The sequence below is a fragment of the Syngnathus typhle genome, linkage group LG13, assembly GCF_033458585.1.
Source record: "Syngnathus typhle isolate RoL2023-S1 ecotype Sweden linkage group LG13, RoL_Styp_1.0, whole genome shotgun sequence".
NCBI classification, from domain to species: Eukaryota; Metazoa; Chordata; class Actinopteri; order Syngnathiformes; family Syngnathidae; genus Syngnathus; species Syngnathus typhle.
Window position 1 is genome coordinate 2,191,844 of NC_083750.1, and position 16,646 is coordinate 2,208,489.

A 16,646-nucleotide genomic window follows, 5' to 3' on the forward strand; every position below is an offset into this window, starting at 1 on the left:
ACACGTTTATAAAACCATCTGTGTCACTCCAATTCATTAAATCCATCGATCGTCCGTGGTCAACAATGGGTGCGCGCCGCTGACCGCGCTTGCACTTCAAAATATTCCACAGGCCCATATAAAGATATATAAATTAGAAATTAAATAACTATTATATAGGCGGCTCGGTGAGGCACTGGGTAGCACGTCCGCCTCACAGTTAGGAGGGTGCGGGTTCGATTCCACCTCTGGCCCTCCCTGTGTGGAGTTTGCATGTTCTCCCCGGGCCCGCGTGGGTTTTCTCCGGGCACTCCGGTTTCCTCCCACAACCCAAAAGCATGCTTGGTAGGCCGATTGAGCACTCCAGATTGTCCCTAGGTGTGAGTGCGAGTGCGTATGGTTGTTTGTCTCTGTGTGCCTTGCGATTGGCTGGCAACCGGTTCAGGGTGTCCCCCGCCTACTGCCCGATGACGGCTAGGATAGGCTCCGGCACGCCCGCGACCCCCGTGGGGACTAAGCGGTACAGAAAATGGATGGATAACTATTATATAAGCAATAATATTATCAAACCATCTGTGCACTCTAAATCAGTGGTCCTCAACCTTTTTTGCGCCACGGACCGGTTACATGGAAAGGGAAATGTACTTTCGGCAGTTTGCAAACACATTTGATTAAGGCTGCGTTAGACACACATAATCATATCAATATAATTTCTAGTAGTAGTGTGGTCGCTTAATAAGTGGAAAGGAATGTGCAGACTACATGAATTTGTTTTCTTCAAAGTATCGTGGAACACGATGTCCAGAAAGGGAGGATATCTCAAGGCCGATGGGGAACGCGAAAAACAACTCGTCTTTGTGGTCCAGACATCTGTGCTGAGCAGGGGAAAACCCAAACGAGGAGGAGATGACCATCGACCAATCACCACACAATATTTTGCATGCTTGAATATTCATATTGTGTTTCTTTAAAACTGGGCAACCCGGAAGAATGTGTCGTCTTTTCTGGTCACGAAGGCACACGAGTTTTTGTGTTAAGGACCCAAGACCCAGGCGCCTGTATTAGCTTGCTTTGTCAGGATTAAACAATTGGAATTGTGGCGGCGTGTGGCGGCGTGTGGCGGCGTGTGGCGGCGTGTGGCGGCGTGTGGCGGCGTGTGGCGGCGTGTGGCGGCGTGTGGCGGCGTGTGGCGGCGTGTGGCGGCGTGTGGCGGCGTGTGGCGGCGTGTGGCGGCATGGACTTTCAGCCACGGAGGTGAAAGAGAGCTCCGTAGAATAGGACCGGGCGTGCGTAAAAGCCATGTCCGAGCCCCATCCACCGTCCATGGACAGCCACCCGGCCGAGCGCCGGCCCCCGACTTCAATCCACGGAGGTGAAAGAGAGCTCCGTAGAGTAGGACCAGGCGTGGGTAAAAGCCATAATAGTTTTTCAAACCTTCAGTGTCACTCCAAATCCTTAAATCCTTCAAACTCTTCATCCGCCGTGTCACTTAGAAACAAAGCCGCTAATGATGCCAGTAGTACGTGGGGCCCTTCGTCATCTTTGTCATCCCGTGATCAATCTTTGTCCTTTAAGATGTTAAGATGGCGCCGCCCTGTGTGCAGCCTGTAGCAACAGCTCTCCCCTCTTTCCCCCCTTTTTCACTTTTATTTATTATTTCTAGTTTTCTTTCTAAGTTTTTCTCTCTACTAGGGGGAACCTTGTGTGAGCCTGCACATGTTAAACCTAGTTCGGGAGCTTTTTTGGCCGTAGTCCTTCTTTTTTCGTTACTTTTTCAACCGGCACGTGGTAGTGCATTCAGTGGAGTCGCCGCGAGTCTCATTGTTTACAGCCGAGACCAGCTGCTTGCCGCACGACCCGGATCCTTCTACTTCGCCACGAAACCTAAGGTTCCGGAGGAACTAAGAAGACGGAGGAGAGGCTGTAGAGGATCGGGAAAGAGGAAAAAGCAGCCGTGTTTACCGTCCGTTGTAACGGGAAATGTCCGCTCGCTACACGGGAAGATGGATGAGCTCGCGGCCCTGACACGATTCAACGGACTTTACAGGGACGCGAGTCTGCTGTGTTTTTCTGAATCGTGGCTGACTGACACCATCCCGGACTCCGCTGTTTCTCTACCCGGGTTCAGACTGGAGAGAGCGGATAGGAGTGCAGCTCAGAGCGGTAAGACGAGAGGCGGTGGAATCGCGGTTTACATAAATGAAGCGTGGTGCAAGCAGTCCCATGTTTACGTCAGAGAGAAACACTGCTCCGAGGACATCGAGTTTCTGACTATAAGCATGAGACCTTACTACCTCCCGAGGGAATTTGGACATATTATTCTGGTGTGTGTCTACATTCCCCCGTCTGCAAATGCGGCGCGCGCGCGTGACGTCATTCACAGCGCCGTGTGCAAGCTGCAGACAGACCATCCACGGGCCTTCATTGCAATTACCGGTGATTTCAATCATGCCTCTCTGTCTTCCACGCTGCCCACCTTCACTCAGTACGTAAACTGTGCTACCAGGGACAATAACATACTGGACCACTTCTATTGCAATGCTGAGGGAGCATTCACAGCCTCTGCCCTCCCCCCACTGGGCCGTTCAGACCACAACCTGGTACTACTCACCTCCCAATACTCACCCAAGGTGAGAAGAGACCCCCCGCAGGTAAAGGAAGTGAAGGTTTGGAGCGAGGAAGCCATCGAGCATCTGAGAAGCTGCCTTGAGTCTACCGACTGGGAAGTTTTCTACAGTGATCATGGCGAGGACATCGACGCCCTCACTGACTGCATCACGGACTATATTAACTTCTGCGTTGAGAGCACAATACCTTCTAAGAGGGTGCGTTGCTACTCAAATAACCACCCCTGGATGACCCCGCATCTGAAAGCCCTTATCAACAAGAAGTGGTGGGCTTTTAGACGCGGGGACAGAGAGGAGCAGAAGAGGCTGCAGCATCTGCTCCAGAGGACGATCCGCGAAGCAAAGCGGGACTTCGCTAGGAAGGTGGAGGAGGAACTCGCACAGAGGAACGTGCGGGATGTGAGGACTATGTCTGGTTCTGGACGGAGAGCGTGTGGCAGCATTAACGGGGATCAACGCTGGGCGGATGAGCTTAACCAGCACTTCAACCGTTTTGGCCTGTCCCCACTCCCTCTCACCCCCCTGCCCGCTGCCCCCCCAGCCTCCCATTGCCTGGATACCTGGATCCACCCCCCCGCCTGCCTCATGGACAATCAACCCACTCCCCCCTGCTTCATGGCCACTTAACACCCTCCCGCCCACCACATGGACAATCACTCATCTCCCCCAATGACTCACCACGGCCTTCAACCTCATCTCAGCCCCCTCCCCTCTCCTTCACTCCTGCTCAGGTGAGGAGAGAGCTGGGGAGGCTGAAACAGAGAAAGGCCCCGGGTCCGGATGGCATCTCCCCCAGGCTGCTACGGACATGTGCTGATGATCTCTGCCATGTTCTATGCCACCTCCTCAACCTGAGCCTCAGCCTGGCGAAGGTGCCTAGCGCATGGAAGACATCCTCCATCGTCCCAGTTCCCAAAACACCGCACGCCAGAACCACGCCTGTGGGCCCACTTCAGACCCGTCGCCCTCACTTCCCACATCATGAAGGTGATGGAACGCCTGGTCCTCAGCCACCTCCGCTCCGTGGTGAGCCCCACTCTGGATCCGCTGCAGTTTGCCTACAAGATCGGCATTGGGGTGGAAGACGCCGTCATCTACCTGCTGCAGCGGACGCTCACCCACCTGGAGTCCGCCGGCAGCGCTGTGAGGGTCATGTTCTTTGACTTCTCCAGTGCCTTCAACACCATCTCGCCGGCCCTGCTACGAGTGAAGCTGCTAGACACTGGAGTGGACCATCACCTCACTGACTGGACCATTGACTACCTCACTAACCGGCCCCAGTACGTGCAACTGCATGGCTGCCGATCAGAGGTGGTAGTCTGCAGCACTGGAGCACCTCAGGGCACAGTCCTGTCCCCATTTCTTTTCACTCTGTACACCTCGGACTTCACGCATAACACTGACATCTGTCATCTCCAGAAGTTCTCCGATGACTCAACTATAGTTGGCTGTATGTCTAAGGGGGGCGAGCTGGAGTACCTGTCGGCCATCAGCGCCTTTGTGGACTGGTGTGAGCACAATCACCTGTGCTTGAACACCAGTAAGACGAAGGAGCTGGTGATTGACTTTAGGAGAGGAGCACCTCCCCACTCACCGGTGAACATCCAGGGTCAGGACATTGAGGTCGTGGACAGTTTCAGGTACCTGGGTGTTCACCTCAACAATAAACTGAACTGGACGGATCACATGAACGCCGTCTACAAGAAGGGACAGTGCCGCCTCCATCTCCTGAGGAGACTCAGCTCCTTTGGAGTGAGCAGGCCTCTGCTAAAAACCTTCTATGACTCAGTGGTAGCCTCTGCTATCCTCTACGCTGTGGTCTGTTGGGCTCCGAGCAGCACAGAGAGGGATAGGAAGAGGCTCAACAAACTGGTTAAGAGGGCCAGCTCTGTGGTGGGCTGCCCTCTAGACACTGTTGAGGAGGTGGGCGAGAGGAGGGTGCTAGCCAGGCTAGCATCCATCAGGAACAACCCCTCTCACCCACTGCATCTGACCTTGGAGAACTTGAGCAGCTCCTTCAGTCAGAGACTCAGACTCCCCCCGTGTAAGAAGGAACGCTACCGCAGCTCCTTCATCCCCACCGCAATCAGGCTGTACAATGACAACCTGTAAACACATCCTTCTGTGCAATACTTTCCCCATAACGTGCAATTCTTCCAATGTGCAATATCCTCTGCCACACAATGCCTAGATCTATTTCACTTCCATAACCCGTGCACTATTTCTTTTATTTATTTTATTAGCATTACGAAACTCATACACTTCATACACTTTACGACACTTTACCACTACTTTTTTATCTTCTTCTTTTTGTAAATATTCATAGCTTATATTTTTAGTTTTACTACAATTGTTGTTATTTTTCCATATTTTTTCTTTTTATATTGTATTCTATTTTTTATGCCGGAGGACTACGGTCCAGAAGTCTCTTTTTGCACCTTTATCCCCCTACTTGTACCTTCCTGTAAATCGGGCTGTTGTTACATGCAGTTTCTCACACGTGAGATTAATAAAGTTCCTCTTATCTTATCTTATCTTATCTTATGTAAACAACCGCCACGTCGCGTCGCGCTGCTGACGTCACTTGAAATTCAAATTACAGTAATCCCTTGCTACATCGCGGTTCGTTTATCGCGGTTTCACATATTCTTTTGGGGGGGGGAAACTTTTGAAAAAAAACATATAAGTCGCTCCTTATTATAAGTCGCCCCCCCCACCCAAACTATGAAAAAAAACGCGACTTATAGTCCAAAAATTACAGTATATATTTTTATATCCATCCATTTTCTGAACCGCTTAGTCCCCAAGGGGGTCGCGGGAGTGCTGGAGCCTATCCCAGCTGTCATCGGGCAGTAGGCAGGGGACACCCTGAACCGGTTGCCAGCCAATCGCAGGGCACACAGAGACAAACAACCATTTGCACTCGCACCAAGGGACAATTTGGAGTCTTCAATCGGCCTACCAAGCATGTTTTTGGGATGTGCGAGGAAACCGGAGTGCCCGGAGAAAACCCCCGCGGGCCCAGGGAGAACATGCAAACTCCACACAGGGAGGGCCGGAGGTGGAATCGAACCCGCACCCTCCTACTGTGAGGCGGATGTGCTACCTAGTGCGTCACCGAGCCGCCCTATATATATGTATATATATATATATATATATATATATATATATATATATATATATATATATATATATATATATATATATATATATATATATATATATATATATATATATTTTATTTTATTTATTTTTTCTTCTTTTCAATTTCAATATATATATATATATACACAATATTTTTTTTTTAAAGGGATATATTCATAAAACCTTTCACACACCGTACAAATATTTTTTATGTCACAGTGCAGTTGATGTCACATCAGCCAGCAATGAGGATCCGAGAGTCCGTGACACTCGAGCAGTTGGCAACCAGGCACTGGTTCAACCTGTCGACTGTGTTCTGTCAGAATGGAGTCCATGGTCACGTTGTGACATTTGTCAGGGAAAAAGAGTAAGTACAAACATTACATGTCCAATTGCACTGCAACATACAGTCGAGAATAAAGACAAAAGTGGTTTACATTGCCCATAGACACCAGATTTAGATCAATACATCAGTTAGATCATAGGTGTCAAATACACGGCCCGGGGGCCAGATATGGTCCGACGCATCACTTTAAGCGACCCGCGAAGATAAATTGTGCATCGACATTATGTGTCAATACGAAATTGAAAATTGAGTTCACTTATTAAAAAATACGGATATTACTAGCAAATTTGTTACCATTCATTTTTTTGTTTTTGTGCATCGACTTTATGTGTCAATACTAAATTAAAAATCGAGTTCACTTTTTAAAAATAGAGATATTACTAGTAATTTTATTACCATTCATTTGTTTTAAATATTTTAACACTTTTTACTACTCTGATTTTAAAAGTAGTCATTCATCAGTTTGTTGTGTAGTCATAATGGCACTCCGAAGAAAACTATGATTACAATGCGGCCCGTGACAAAAATGTATTTGACAGCCCTGATTTGGATCAACAAGTATTGTTTTCTAGTGCTTCAACTCTATCTCTCTACCTTTAGAGGCCGGATTAAAAGCTTTGACATGACAAGGTTAAAACAGCCCACTAATAACCAGCTCAGTGGCCTAGTGGTAGAGTGTCTCCCCTGAGACTGGAAGGTTGTGGGTTCAAACCCCGGCCGGGTCATACCAAAGACTATAAAAATGGCACCCATTGCCTCCCTGCTTGGCACTCAGCATTAAGGGTTGGAATTGGGGGGTTAGATCACCAAATGGTTCCCGAGCAGCGGCACCGCTGCTGCTCACTGCTCCCTTCTCCCCCAGGGGATGGATCAAAATCACATGGGGATGGGTTAAATGCAGAGGACAAATTTCACCACACCCAGATGTGTGTGTGACGATCATTGGGACTTTAACTTTTAACTGTTATGAAACCATGGAGCTCCCTTTAAGAGCTCTTCTGCACCTCTGCTGAGGATTTTGCTGTCTAACTGTTTCTCTCACTTCTCAGTACCGCTATGCCAAATTGAGCCAGCCAACACAGTTTGGAGGGGAGCCTTGCCATTTTCATGGCAGGGAGGAGGAAAGCTGTGAAGTTCCAGCACGTTACACCTGTGACAACATTTTGCCATGTGAAGGTTTTCTTTGCAGCCAAACAGGCAAGTCTTCTGCAAGTCGCACTCTGAGCCACGTGATTTTGGTTTTGACCTCATTTTAGCTACCAAACCATATTTGGTAGACACAACACACACATCTCTCTATAAGTAGAACCATGTGAGTTCTCCCAGCCAATCAACAATGAAAAATAATTATATTAGTAGAAATAGATTTCTCTAGCACATAATATTGCAATATATGACAAACTACAAAATTAGAGTGATTAAGGTGTGGGTAGTTTGAGAATTAAAATATTTTTTTTACCACTAGTGGATATATAAAGTCAGCCTTACAGTTTGAGGTTTAAAAATATCGGATTAGGACCTCCTGGGTTGAGTTTGCATGGTGTTTCTGTTAAATTTTGCACTTGAAAAAAAAAATAAAGGAATAAGCCTCTCCATTAGTGTGAATGGGCTAGGGTCAAGAATGGAGTGACTGCCAATGTCATAACATGCTCGCCCTGCAGGTCGCTGCATTCCAAGAACGCTGCAGTGCAACGGGGAGGATGACTGTGGTGACATGTCAGATGAAGTTGGATGTGCAGGGAGTCAGAAGCCCTGCAGATTTGAATCTGAGGAGTACTGGGGCATTGAGAACCTTGCCAAGGGGTCAGTACTCCTTCCAAGTATTGTATTTCTCAGGCAGATACTGTCAATCTATTCTGTATTTGTTTGGGTTTTTTTGCCTTAGAATCAACATTTTGAACAGCAACCTGGAGGGAGTTGTTCTGGATAACAGATACTATGCTGGTAGTTGTTTGCCTCACTATATCCAGGATGTTCGATTCAGGAAGCCTTACAACTTGCAGCAGTACACTCTGCAGGTATGGCAAGCCAGCAAGCAAAATTTATTGATTGATTGATTGATTGATTGATTGATTCATTCATTCATTCATTCATTCATCCATTTATTTATTTATTCATTTATTTATTTATTTATATTCGGGTTATTTATTCATATGGATTTATTTATTTATATTCTGGCTACCAATTTATTTATTTATTTATTTAAGACAATTTTTTCTGCCTATTATTTATGTATAACTATTATGTAGTTAGCTGCATTTTTTGGGGTTGCATTTCAGTTTTTTATTTACTGTAATTTTCGGACTATAAATCGCGTCTTTTTCATAGTTTGGGTGGGGGGGCGACTTATACTCAGGAGCGACTTATATATGTTTTTTTTCACAAATCTTTACTTGATCATTAACACATCACTTACAAGTATAGTTGACCACTTCACATGTTATTTTTAGTATAGTTGATCACTTCACATGCTTTGATATCTTTATCTTGAACATATTCAAAACATGAAAAATAGAGAGAAAAAATCAAATAAAGTAATTAACACTTTAAAGCGCCATATCCTCTAGACATGTCCTCTGTCACCAGGATGACCTAAAGGACGAGAAATTTGATCGATGGATTTAATGATTTGGAGTGACACAAATGGTTTGATAATATTGTTGTTTATGTTGAAAAAAAGTTAAAAAGTCCCAATGATCGTCACACACACATCTGGGTGTGGTGAAATTTGTCCTCTGCATTTAACCCATCCCCGTGTGATTTTGATCCATCCCCTGGGGGAGAGGGGAGCAGTGAGCAGCAGCGGTGCCCCGCTCGGTAATCAGTTGGTGATCTAACCCCCCAATTCCAACCCTTAATCCCAAGCAGGGAGGAAATGGGTCCCATTTGTTTATAGTCTTTGGAATGACCCGGCCGGGGTTTGAACCCACAACCTTCCAGTCTCAGGGCGGACACTCTACCACTAGGCCACTGAGCTGGTCTATGTGATAGTTATTTAAAATATAGTTCATATAGCGTTGTATGGGCCTGTGGAATAATTTGAACTGCGGCGCGGCACACGGCATTGTTGACAAAGGACGATCGATGGATTTAATGAATTGGAGTGACACAGATGGTTTTATAAACGTGTTATTTATGTAATCGTTTTTTTAAAATAACTGAATGTTACGTCAGGCCCGTTCTCAGCTCCTCGTTTGTGTTTGTCACGTTAGCATACCGTATCGTTTAGCCTGTTGTTGCTCGTTCACGTCTGTTCTTGGTGTTGGATTGTGTCAAATAAATTGCTCCCCAAATGCGATTTATACTCCGGAGCGACTTATATGGTTTTCTTTCACATTTTTTGGGCATTTTATGGCTGGTGTGATTTATACTCCGGTGCGACTTATAGTCCGAAAATTACGGTATAACTATCCAATGCAGCACTTTAAACAGGAACATTTCTTCACAGACAAAAGGGTCATACGATTTCACTCTGGATGCTTTTGACTCGTACTCCGACTACATGGATTACACCATTAAGGAGCGGATGACCCAAACGATTGTTTCCATTGGCTTTGGCATTCCAGGTATTTTTGAATTTGGCTACAACCACAACAAAGCCAAATACTCCAAGTCAGTCCAGAAGATTCGTCGAGCCTCCGGCAAAGTGAGATATCTTTATTGTAAAACCACTTTAGTATTCTTGCAAGTAAATAATACAAATCCCAATCATCAGTCTTACAGCTTCCTCAGGGCCAAAGCTGAGCTGGAGTTGGCCCAGTACATGCTCAAGTCAGACAACTTGATGCTGAGCACAGAGTTCCTGCAGCGTCTTCGCTCCCTGCCTCAGTCTTACGTTTATGGTGAATACAGGCAGATCTACAGAGACTACGGTACGCACTACATCACAGAGGCTGCCCTCGGAGGGGATTACGAACACACCATCATCCTGGACAAAGAAAAGCTAGAGAAAACCGGTAATGGGGGCCAGTGGTCACCATAAATCATCATTTCCTCTGACATATGGAGCAGAAAAAGTAAAACTCTCTGACAGTCTTTTTTTTGCTCTAGATTATTCTTTGACAGACTACAAATCATGTACACAATCAGGACTTAAGGTTGGCGCCAACATATATGGCATTTACGTGTCTGTGGGCTTTCAAGGTGGATTCTGTGATGGCCTCCTCAATGAAATGGGAGGTACGGTGGCATGCAAACACACACACTACACTGTTTTTGGAGGACATTTAGTTCAACTGTATTGTTCCAGAGGAGACCTCACTTGGTTGCATGGTGGAGGACACCGTGGCGGTGGTAAGGGGCGGTAGTAGTGAATCCATCACCGCTTTGGTGTCCCAGAAGCTTCCCTCCCCACAATTGATGAGATTATGGGGCGAGGGAGTACGCTTCAATCCGGACTTCCTTCGCAGAACGGTAGAAGTGCTTTTACACCCCTCACAAAAATATAATGTCTGAGAAATTTGTAACTTTCCTCGGAAGTGAGTCAGCCTATATACTACATAGTAAAATCTTGCATTTTCATTTCCAATTTTGTTAATGGCAGTACATATTTGTGCATTGTAACTTTATTAACTTTACTCCGCTCGGGTTGTTAGCGGAATTGGCATGATCCCTGAAGGCAAAGCAGCTGGCCTGATCAGAGCCAAGTTTGGGCGTAAACAGCAAAAGATGCCAAATGGAAAGCGCTCCAAATGAAAACACAGTCAAGGTTCACTCGATTAAGCATTCCAGTTGTGCAATTCCAAGAGTCTGCATTTTCTCATTAGACGCGACCTCTGTATGAGCTGATCACCTCAAGAGACTTCATCCATGACAGCATCTTGAAGAGAAATCTCAAACGGGCCTTGTTTGAGTACTTGGAAGAGGCCAGCTCATGTCGATGTGCTCCCTGCCGCAATAATGGAGTGGCTGTGCTCAGAGGTATCATCTATTGAACTGCATGCAACTCAGTCATATCCTATCAAGTCTATACAATACATACAGTCGGTTTCACATCATCATCATAATTGTGGAGGGAATGCTAAAAATACATCATCTAATTCCCAATAGGGACCAGATGTGACTGTGTGTGTCCTGTTGGCTACAGTGGTCGCGGCTGTGAGGTCACACACAGACAAAAAGGTTAACTCATACAATATTATTGTAGTATTGGTTCTCTTAAATGTGTTGACACAGTCGGATGCATTTTGACAGATATTGCCATCGATGGCAGCTGGAGCTGCTGGGGTTCGTGGTCTTCCTGCAGCAGAAGAACAAAGACGAGGAGTCGCCAGTGTAACAACCCGGCGCCCAGCAAGGAAGGCCTGCCGTGCAGAGGCATGCAGGAGGAGTCCACTGAATGCTTTTAAAATTCAATCCGTTTCCCTCCTGTCTGTATGACCCTACAATTAACATTTAAAATATAACAATTTCAATATATTGATGTATTTGACGTCTACAGTCGTCAATGGCAGGGAATGAGTTGGAGGGGAAATAAAACAGAAGGCAAACATTGCAATCTATTTGTAGAGGACTCAATTACAAGTTACGTGAATCAACACAACTTTTTTCACAATACATTTTGTACATATTGTGCAATATAGAAATTATTCATTTTATTTGAGAATTTAACAGACTAGAGTCTAATATAGTCACTAGACTTACAATGACTCAATTGCACATGTTCAACAGCGCTCAGACTGAGAGGAGGAGCCAAGGCACATAGCTCCGCCTCCATCAGGTGCCGGATTATTGCAGACCCTAGTCCGCTGTTTCCTCCCTGATGTACAAGCAGACCAACCTCCCCAACAGGACCACGACCCATCCGTTCCAGTTCCTGTTTATAAAATTCATTATTATTTATTTTATTTTATTTTTTTACCAGAAGAACATTATAATAGGTTTTGAATAATTCCGAGTAAAATAATGCAAAATACTGTTTCTTATTGTCTTACCGGTTCGGTGAGTGTCCTCACAGGCCTCTCCTTGGTAGCCGGGTTTACAGATGCAGATGCACGATGTACCAGCGAGCACAGGGATACCATTATGCCTGCAGGGGGCGCAACGACAAGAGCTGAACTGCTGCTGATACTCATCTAGTCCCCTCTGGAGGTTGCTCAGTCTGGCTCCAAATTGATTAGATGCTGTGCTGAGGCGCACAAGCTCATAGATTGGCATGATCTGGCACAATTGCAGAGAGTGATTAAGCAGACGATCCATTCAACCAAGTGTAGCATTTTTTTCAGATCCCCCAAAATGTTTTCTATACGTCCAGCGATGCAAATTAGCACAGCTGCAGTATGTTTCAAAACCTACATATTTAGGGGAAGTATTGCAAAAGGTACTTTGCCTTACCTCGTGTTCAATGACAGTCGGGTTGTATTTAAGGCTTGCCCCCCACTTGCGATAGGTTTCCGAATCTCTGATGACCATTAAACCACTGCTGGTCTCTGTGTATCCCCCCTTCACCAGCGCGAGGACGTCCTTAATCACAGCGGAACCCTTGTCTGTCACTTTAACCAAAAGTATAAATAGGAACAAAAAATAGTGCATTGTTTTTGTATTTTATAACAAAGCTCACTATCTTTTTTTTTACAATCATCAGGTGGTTCAATTAAATGAGACAAAAATGTAGGTCATATGAATTGCAAGGTGTCATATTCATACACTTAACAATTTCAGTACACATTGCCTCTCAACAGTCCAGTTGCATTCAACCTCTGATGTTGTTTTGTTTGTCGAGCTTTGGCTGTTCCAATCCCCAATGCTTCACTCACCATGTAATAAGGGTCCACCTTTTTTACACAATTCTCCGCCCACACTGAGTTTTGCCTGTCCAGTATTTCCGACTGTCATGCTCAAGCCAAGCGAGGCACCAATGCATGAACCAGTCTGTTTCCATTCAAGTTCTGCAAAGGGATACATCATGATGAAAAAAGAGATATGGTGAAATAGTTTCCGGCAAAATGTAAACAAGAAGGCCCACCCTACTTGATTCAACCATGGCTGTTTTGTTGACCACCACCACATATTCCATGGTTCCTCCCATCACTCCCTCGGTGACATAGTGGGTGCCAAATATGTTGAAGAAGCGCGAATACATGCCAAAGTCATATCGCTCGGGGAGTTCCATCAGTGACAGGTAGAAATCCTCGTGGAGCATCAGTTCATTACTTCTCATCTTGAAGTCACCTGTTTCCACTTTGGACAAAAGCCTGATGAAGCCAAGGTCCTGGCAGCAAAAATTAATCAATTAAAATTAATTAAAAATTACAATTAATTAAAAGTTAAAATTAATAAGTAATACAATTAATTAATGTGTTGTTTTATAAATTGATATTTGTGAATGTAGGGCGGCTCGGAGACGCGGTGGGTAGCACGTCTGCCTCACAGTTAGGAGGGTGCGGGTTCGATTCCACCTCCGGCCCTCCCTGTGTGGAGTTTGCGTGTTCTCCCCGGCCCGCGTGGGGTTTCTCCGGGCACTCCGGTTTCCTCCCATATCCCAAAAACATGCTTGGTAGGCCGATTGAGCACTCCAAATTGTCCCTAGGTGTGAGTGCAAATGGTTGTTTGTCTCTGTGTGCCCTGCGATTGGCTGGCAATCGGTTCAGGGTGTCCCCAACCTACTGCCCGTTGACGGCTGGGATAGGCTCCAGCACACCCGCGACCCCCGTGGGGACTAAACGGTTCAGAAAATGGATGGATGGATGGATGGATATTTGTGAATGTCGGTGAAATATAAAGCACTGGCTATTACGGTACCTGGCTTTTATACTGTGATATATTCCTCAGAAACTCAGACTCCTTACTTCCACTCAGTCCCACTTCCACATAATAGATGCCGACCGAGACGCCCGCATTGAAGGATCTCATCGTTTTCCTTGCCTTCAACAGGCTCACCACGTTACTGTAATATTCCTGAGTGCCCTCTGATGTAGCCTCTGCCTGCAAAAGATAAACTTGCATTACCAAGTATCGGTCGAGTCCATCTGGCAACCTGCGCTTCAGAATAAATCACAGTACCACAAAGCGGTAGACGTGGTAGTTGTAAGGTTTTCTGTAATTTTTCTCATCTTCGTTGTAGTGCAGGTTCTCACAGAATGCATCATAGGTGAATTTTCTCCATTCGCCGTTATACACATATTTGCATTCTCCTCCAAAATACTTTGGGTCCAGTATGTGATTCACAAATTCTCCAGTCAAAGCGTTGTAGCTGAAACAATTTAAGATACAAACGTGGGTTCATTTTGGAAGATAGCATGTTATTATCATTTCTCTGTCATTAGGTACGGCCAAAATAAACAGTCGACGGTATGATGACGCTATTATGTGTTTACAAGTCTTGAAACCTTCTCATCCAATTCGACCAGAGGAAAATAACAGTTTTAGGAAATTACTGATCTTAGTTTGGAATAACTTGGCTATGTTCTGTAAACAAATTGTAGTAAACAGACTTCAAGACTGTCGCTGATTCTATTTTTATTTTCCCTTTTTCCAACAGTAAAAATGATAGTTTGATAAGCATCTTAAGTGCCGTGTTTCGTTTACTTTATAGCAAGAGTGTCACGTGGGCGCCGCCGGCCGCTGGGCCACGCCCCCCTATCTCCCTGATCACCGGCACCTGGCGCTGGCTCATCAGGAAGCGCAACCAGCGCAACTCCAGTTGTCAGCTTGTCTCGTCATGTCCTTGTCCGCATGGCTCTTCGAAAGCTTGACTCCCCGTTTCCTGGAGATTCGGTCCTTGTCTAGTCAGTCCTGTCCCACTTTTGCAGCAGCTGTCACCCGCTCCAGAAGCGTCCTGTCATCCAGCCACCCTCACCCACCGCTCCAAGACTCCATCGATCCCCTTCGCTTTCACAATAAAACCTGGTCGCCCTGCACATGGCTGTACTATTCGATCCTTACAAAGAGTGTTTACCCTTGAGTGCCACGCTCAGCACCAGGAATGGTGAGGAAGGTGGAGCACTTGTCGTTCCTCTCGTTGAACACTTGACAATCCTCTTCATCTGAGAGATCATCACAGTCTGCCTCTCCGTTACAGCGAAGGGACTGGCTGATACAGCGCCCTGCAGTGTACAATCAAAGATTAGGTTTCATTTGTCTAGCAATAAAATAAAGACTCTCATAATTATTAGACATTGCTTGTGTTTCAACTTGAACTGTTGCCATTGATAGAATTTACCAGTTTCTTTACAGGTGAAGCTCTCCCCACAGTAATCTGGTACCAAACACGGTGCAGTTGTTGTTGAACATGCTAGCGTGTCCCACAGCGTCTCCAAGCAAGGCACACCGCCAAATTGGGATGGCTTCTCCAGATATCGGAAACGAAACTTAGACAAATCAAGTTAAGGAGAAATTAAAGAGGTTGTTCGGATTGAGCGACGTAAAATCTTTTTTGTGTTCACTTTCAAGATGTCAACAAATAGGATATCAGTAAATCTGTCATTCTGCATTTCAAAACTGTTGATTACGAGAGCATGAGTCATTATTCCTTTTGGACATCTTTGACCCTTGTCCTAACTGGCAAGAAACTGCAAGTAACTTTTAAGCAAACGGACAGAAAAGTTACAGAAAGGTCGAACAGCAGCACAGTAAAATATTATTTGTACCATTTTGTCTGTGCATGAGTTACACGATGTCCATGTTGACCAGGGCCCCAGTTTGCAGTTGACAGGTATTGGCCTGTTTACAGCTCTTACCCGCCGAGCAGTGGTGCTAGGGGAAAAAATTTTTTTCCAATCCCATTAGTAACTAGACCTCAATACAGAGGCGTAGCCAAGCCGGGGCGGCGCCCCGGTTAGGACTCCCTGCTCCCCGGTTGAAAAAAATCAAGCTTTTTCGATTCTTCATTTTCATGCCGGTTTTTTCTTTTGGTCTTGCGCGAATGTGCTTGCGCTATTCTATGTGTGCGATGTTATCCATTCACCGTTTGCCTCCCGGACCCGGATGTTGTTTTAGCGATCAGCGAACGGCGTAGGTGATGTTCGATTTTTTTCCCTGTGGGCGTGCGCCCCTACTGGAAAATTTCCTGGCTACGCCTCTGCCTCAATAATAAAGTGAATGGAGTAGAATAACATATGTGTGAAGGCCATCGCCTTCACACAATAATAAAGTGAATGGTGTAGAATAACATATGTGTGAAGGCCATCGCCTTCCCACAATTAGCATGCGCAGACTTCAATCAATTCTCAAGAGAAAATTGCTGTACCTGTTCTGTGTTGACATCTGTCGCCTGCTGTACGCGTTTGCATTAACGCTGAAACTGATTGAAAGATGCAGCGTGTAGAAATATAGGAGTAAATTAATGACACTGCCCATTCTGACAGCCTTGGGTTTATGTTGAAGATGAAAATGGAACATCACAGTACTGTTGTCATAACGGGGTCATTTTACCAACGCAATCCTGACCAAACAGTGAATCATTGATAAAGAGTAAACAAAAGCTCTTGCAACGGTTGGGAAAGTTTAATAATCTCTTATCAACCACAAAACCCGTGATGATCTATCTTTATTTTCTACAACTACGCAGTTTTTATGACAAATCTGGAGTTATGAATATTTTAGCAAAGCTA

At 45.5% G+C, this 16,646-nt stretch overlaps 2 protein-coding genes across 2 annotated transcripts in view; one reads left to right on the forward strand and one right to left on the reverse strand.

Annotated features, from left to right (window-relative positions):
- Positions 1-11,848, forward strand: part of LOC133165807 (uncharacterized) — a 53,123-nt gene extending 41,275 nt beyond the window's left edge. The window contains exons 15-25 of the mRNA XM_061295702.1: positions 5,970-6,117; positions 7,146-7,293; positions 7,758-7,899; positions 7,982-8,114; positions 9,545-9,742; positions 9,812-10,052; positions 10,147-10,275; positions 10,346-10,509; positions 10,863-11,016; positions 11,146-11,217; positions 11,290-11,848. Coding sequence (XP_061151686.1) covers positions 5,970-6,117; positions 7,146-7,293; positions 7,758-7,899; positions 7,982-8,114; positions 9,545-9,742; positions 9,812-10,052; positions 10,147-10,275; positions 10,346-10,509; positions 10,863-11,016; positions 11,146-11,217; positions 11,290-11,444 — 1,684 coding nt within the window. The 3' untranslated portion in view covers positions 11,445-11,848. The remainder of the gene's footprint in view (positions 1-5,969; positions 6,118-7,145; positions 7,294-7,757; positions 7,900-7,981; positions 8,115-9,544; positions 9,743-9,811; positions 10,053-10,146; positions 10,276-10,345; positions 10,510-10,862; positions 11,017-11,145; positions 11,218-11,289) is intronic.
- c8a (complement component 8, alpha polypeptide) lies at positions 11,750-16,438 on the reverse strand. The gene is made up of 11 exons (XM_061294700.1): positions 16,283-16,438; positions 15,684-15,789; positions 15,257-15,404; positions 14,993-15,140; positions 14,098-14,287; positions 13,837-14,019; positions 13,066-13,306; positions 12,852-12,983; positions 12,430-12,587; positions 12,030-12,255; positions 11,750-11,911 (listed from the first exon to the last, which is right to left on the reverse strand). The coding sequence occupies exons 1-11, from the start codon at positions 16,432-16,434 to the stop codon at positions 11,760-11,762; spliced, it is 1,836 nt and encodes a 611-aa protein (XP_061150684.1). The 5' UTR covers positions 16,435-16,438; the 3' UTR covers positions 11,750-11,759.
- Between the last annotated feature and the right edge of the window lie 208 nt (positions 16,439-16,646).